General features: G+C 39.5%; 1 protein-coding gene across 1 annotated transcript; it reads left to right on the top strand.

Annotated features, from left to right (window-relative positions):
• The first annotated feature begins 263 nt into the window (after positions 1 to 263).
• SNAI2 (snail family transcriptional repressor 2) lies at positions 264 to 3,871 on the top strand. The gene is made up of 3 exons (XM_037802959.1): positions 264 to 523; positions 1,209 to 1,754; positions 2,656 to 3,871. The coding sequence occupies exons 1-3, from the start codon at positions 445 to 447 to the stop codon at positions 2,835 to 2,837; spliced, it is 807 nt and encodes a 268-aa protein (XP_037658887.1). The 5' UTR covers positions 264 to 444; the 3' UTR covers positions 2,838 to 3,871.
• The last annotated feature ends 1,058 nt before the right edge of the window (positions 3,872 to 4,929 follow it).

Here is a 4,929-nt window from a genome sequence, read left to right as displayed (position 1 = left end):
CCGAGTTAAATAAGTAAAATTACCTCTTTTGAAAATACTTAAAACACTTTTTTTTCTCTCCACTGAAATCCCGAAGAACAGCCCATTTTTTGAACCAGAATAATTTAGTCTGACTACAGATTCTTCCTCTGTTCACAGCTGTCCCAGAGGGAGGAGCTGAAATCTGAACCTCTCAGCTGTGATTGGATCCTTCTTGCAAAAGAGAGTTTAAAAAAAAAAAAAAGAAAGAAAGAAAGAAAGAAAAAAAAAAAGCACAAAACCCTCCCAGCGAAAACGGGTCCAGTGTGTGAAGGAGCCGGGCCACTTCAGAGGCTCTGGCTCCCTCCCGCCCGCCGCACCTGAGCGGCCCTCCTCGGCCGCCGCGATGCTGTAGGGACCATCCAGTGCTAAGTCGGACCGTTATCCGAGAAGGGAGCCACTCGGACCGCCTGACCTGCCTGCAAGATGCCGCGCTCCTTCCTGGTCAAGAAGCATTTCAATGCCTCCAAAAAGCCAAATTACAGCGAGCTAGACACACACACAGGTAAAAAAATAATAATAACATATATATATATAAATGTATGAAATTATGTATATATAAAACTACTCAAATATTATGAAAGAGTTAAAGACAGCTGTTTTTTTTTTTTTTTCTTTTAATTAGGGAGTATATATTCTTGTAATCATTTAGGGTAAGTTTTAATTCAAAACTTTTTGTCCTGTTAACCGACAAGGGAACTTCACTTGGCTCTCACAAGTTCATTTTCTGAAGCATCTATATAAGGAAGACATTAACATATTAAATAAAATTAGAACTTTTCTATTTTCATGTAATGAGGCTCCTTCCTTTATAAAGCAGCTTGATTTGCACCTAAAACATGTAAATAGCCCATGCATAAAATGGCAATCAGGTTTTCTGTATGTTTAAAAATAAGATGCGGTTTCTTTCTCAGCCTCTGGGAAGTGAAGGCTCTTCCTGGCTGTAGTCCTGGCTGCAGAGCCCTGTGGAGCTCAGAGCAGCTGTCAGCCTCTGCTTGCAGTGGACAGACAGATACGTGCATGAAGGCCGTGACTATGTGGGTGCTGGGTTGGAAATGAAGTGTCTGCTAATGCCTGTGTGCTCCTCACTGTGTACATGGAGTACTGAAGGTGCTGCTGTATTGCTTCTTCGCGTGGCTGTTGAGTTCTCTTTGCCGTAACCTTCTTTTCTGCCCTTTTCTTTCCTCCAGTGATCATTTCCCCATACCTCTATGAGAGTTACCCCATGTCTGTCATCCCGCAACCAGAGGTCCTCAGCTCGGGAGCCTACAACCCCATCGCCGTGTGGACCGCCACAGCTCCGTTCCACTCCCCGCTACCCAGTGACCTCTCTCCTCTTTCTGGATACCCCTCCTCCCTGGGGCGCATGAGCCCCCCTCCTCCATCTGACACCTCATCCAAGGACCACAGTGGCTCAGAAAGCCCCATTAGCGACGAAGAGGAGCGAATACAATCCAAGCTTTCAGACCCGCATGCCATCGAAGCTGAAAAGTTTCAGTGCAATTTATGCAATAAGACCTACTCAACTTTTTCTGGGCTGGCCAAGCACAAGCAGCTGCACTGCGATGCCCAGTCTAGGAAATCTTTCAGCTGTAAATACTGTGACAAGGAATATGTGAGCCTCGGCGCCCTGAAGATGCACATTCGGACACACACGTTACCTTGTGTCTGCAAGATCTGTGGCAAGGCATTTTCTAGACCCTGGTTACTTCAGGGACACATTAGAACTCACACTGGTAAGAGAAAAACAAATAGATGGGAGTGTTAACCTCTGATAGAAAGGAGCTCTGTGCTATCTGTCTATTGGGCATTAAGCAGCAATGCAGTGTGCTTAATAACTGATGTAAATTTATAGCTACTTCCTGACACTTCTCAAAAATTTGTTAGAGCACAAAGTATTCCATTTCTTTTTAGCAACCTCTGCACCAGAGACTGCAAACGTGCTCAGACTTTGGGAAGTAGCCCTAAGAGGTTTGGTCTCCAAGACCAGTTAGAAAACAGGAAAGATGGGCTTGAATTTGTATCCAGTGAAACTGCCCTGGTAATCAGCAAATACAGATGTTGCTAAACAGACGAGCAGTTTACCTATAGATTTATGTTATTTGCATTTTTACTGCCATGTCTAGCAGTCCATAGATAGTTGGAATTGAATATATTTTTCTTTCTTCTTCTTCTTCTTTTTTTGGGGGGGAGAGGGGAAGCTGTTGAATTTTTTATTCCTACCACAAAATCATCCCTTGGGGAGTCAAGTCATTTATGCTGCCATAGCCATAATTCAGAAAGAGGGAAAAGGGAAAATATTGGGAAATGTTGGAGGAGCTCAACATTAGCTGCACCTGCTGAAGCAGAAAGCTTTCATGAGTGAAATTCCTAGAACTGCAGGAATTGTTTCTGCGTGCCTGGCAGCAGTAATAATATTCTGGGTGTGATCTTCTTAAACGCAACACTCAAATGTGTCTTAAAGGGCCAGAAATTAAAATAAGTGTGTGTTGCAGGGAATTTCAATCCGGTTCTGCTGTTTCTCGTTCTTTCGGCGAAATGTAGTTGATATTTATAAACGCTGCCTTTGCTTTTCCTCTAAAAACACTGACTGTCTTTCTTTTTCTTTTCATTCCCTCCTCCCACCCTACCCCCCAGGGGAGAAGCCTTTTTCTTGTCCTCACTGCAACAGGGCGTTTGCGGACAGGTCGAATCTGAGGGCTCATCTGCAGACCCATTCTGACGTAAAGAAGTACCAGTGCAAAAACTGCTCCAAAACCTTCTCCAGAATGTCTCTGCTGCACAAGCATGAGGAATCTGGCTGCTGCGTGGCGCACTGAGGGACGCCAACTGTGTTTACTCAAACAGAATCCATGTCTTCACTCCAATTCCAAATGACAAATGAAAATCCAAAGGCATTTTCTCTTGTGCGTACCAACCAAATCTCACACACACGCACACACACTAAAAGCTGGAAAAGCATGGAATCCATGTGTTTAAAGTTAATCCTTTCCATGTGAAGCTTAAAATTACTCTGTCCTTACTGACAGCTAGATTGAAAGGGTAAAAGACAAGGACCTTTCTTCCCAAAGATGAAGCAAAAAGCACACTGCATCTTTTTCTTTTTTTTTACTAAGAAAGAATGCAAAGATTTACATTGCTGCCAAATCACTTCAACTGAAAAGAACAGTATTGCTTTATAATAGCGTTATAATAGAATTTCCTATAGGAAGAGAATCTGCCAGACTATCTCAGGTGCCTTATAAAATATTCCAAGTTTACTTTATTTGATTTCTGACGTCTGGTTGCCATTGTTAAACTAAGGCCTTTTGGATGAACTGTAAGGCTTTAAACTGTATTTTTAAGATAGAGGAGAAACAAAAACCAATAACAAAACACAGGAGAGTGTGTTAAAAGTGTTTTTTGTTTGTTTGTTTGTTTTTTGCCAGTAACCAGTATGTGCCTTGGGGGAGGATGGAAAGACCAGCTTGGAACGTTCCTGGTGCACGCTTGATCCATGTCATACTTTTTAAAGGAATTTTAAATGATTTTTCTAAAGTTAATTAAAAATGGGAATAAGTGCAAGAAGGATTCTTAAGAATTGAGTAATTTACATAAAATATTTTAAATGCATATGACAGATGCAATACATACAACAGTACCCCTTCCAAGTGCCTTTTAATAATTAATTGTATAGATGATGAGTCAATGTAAATTTGCGTTTATTTTTGTATGACTGAATGAGTTTTGTATGGATGTCAGATGTTGTCTATAGCTATGCCTATGAACAACCAGAAGATTTGTGAAATCAATATTTCTTTTTTAAAAACAATTTTTCAAGGTCCTTTTTTACAATAAACATTTTTGATTTAAAGTCTATTGTTTGCATATTATTTCTGGAGACTTTATTTGCTTTGTAATTAGTACAAAACCCTAATGCAAGGAATTGTTTCTTTTGTTAATAAATGAAAAAGCAGAGTGCTATTATTCATATCAAGTGTGATTTTATAAATGTTACCTTCTAATAAAGTAAACTGCCAGTATTTTTTCTCTAACTCTTTTGATAACACTGTCACATCCAGAAAGACTCTAACTCTTTAATAAAAAAAAAATCACACTTTTGAGAGCTAAAAATTCACATCATTAGCGGTTCAAAGTACTTTCTAAATTTTACTTATGTTGACTTTATTACGTTGACTTTATTAAGGCAAATTACAATCAATCATAGCATCACTAAGCCCCACTGGAACCAGTTTTTTACAAGACATATTATTTACTGACATGTAAGAGGAAAACTGGAAAACCTACATGAAAAGATCAGGAAAAAAAAATGGATATACTGTAAGTTACACAAGTTGGAATATTAAACTCTGCAAAGAAAACTCTACATCTAGTAATAAAAAATAACTGATAGGTTTGGTGGGAAGAGGGCTAAACAGTGGAAAATTACGGCTTCCTTTTGTGGTATCTTGAGGTAGTTTGTACAAGCCCCCAACCAACTCCAGAATATACCTGAGGAAATATGTCATGGCCATCTGATCCAGAGGACAGCACATATGTACCAAATGTGTGTGCACTGACACTCATGCAAACATGCTCACAAAGTGTGTGTGTGAATCCAAGCCCCAGTGTAAAAAATAATGACTGATCTCTGGATTGAGCATTCTGAAGTTATCGAAAGACAACTTAAGGTAAGTGTATATGGCATAGAAATGATCACCAAGCAAAAATAGTGAAAGTTTCCAGGCCAACTAACACCTAGAAACATCCTGCAAAAAGAAAATGTGAGTGAGTCAAGCATTTTTTTTTATTTTATTCTTATTATTTTTATAAAAGGAGGAAAAATTTTATCAAATGTCCTTTTCAGCTTCAGCTATCTAATTTCTCTTCCGATATTATCTGATGTGATAAATGTTAGCCTACTGATATAAT

The sequence above is a fragment of the Choloepus didactylus genome, chromosome 14 (assembly GCF_015220235.1).
Source record: "Choloepus didactylus isolate mChoDid1 chromosome 14, mChoDid1.pri, whole genome shotgun sequence".
Classification (NCBI taxonomy): domain Eukaryota; kingdom Metazoa; phylum Chordata; class Mammalia; order Pilosa; family Megalonychidae; genus Choloepus; species Choloepus didactylus.
The sequence above is the reverse complement of the archived record's forward strand: the minus strand, read 5'-3'. Positions and strand labels throughout refer to the sequence as shown.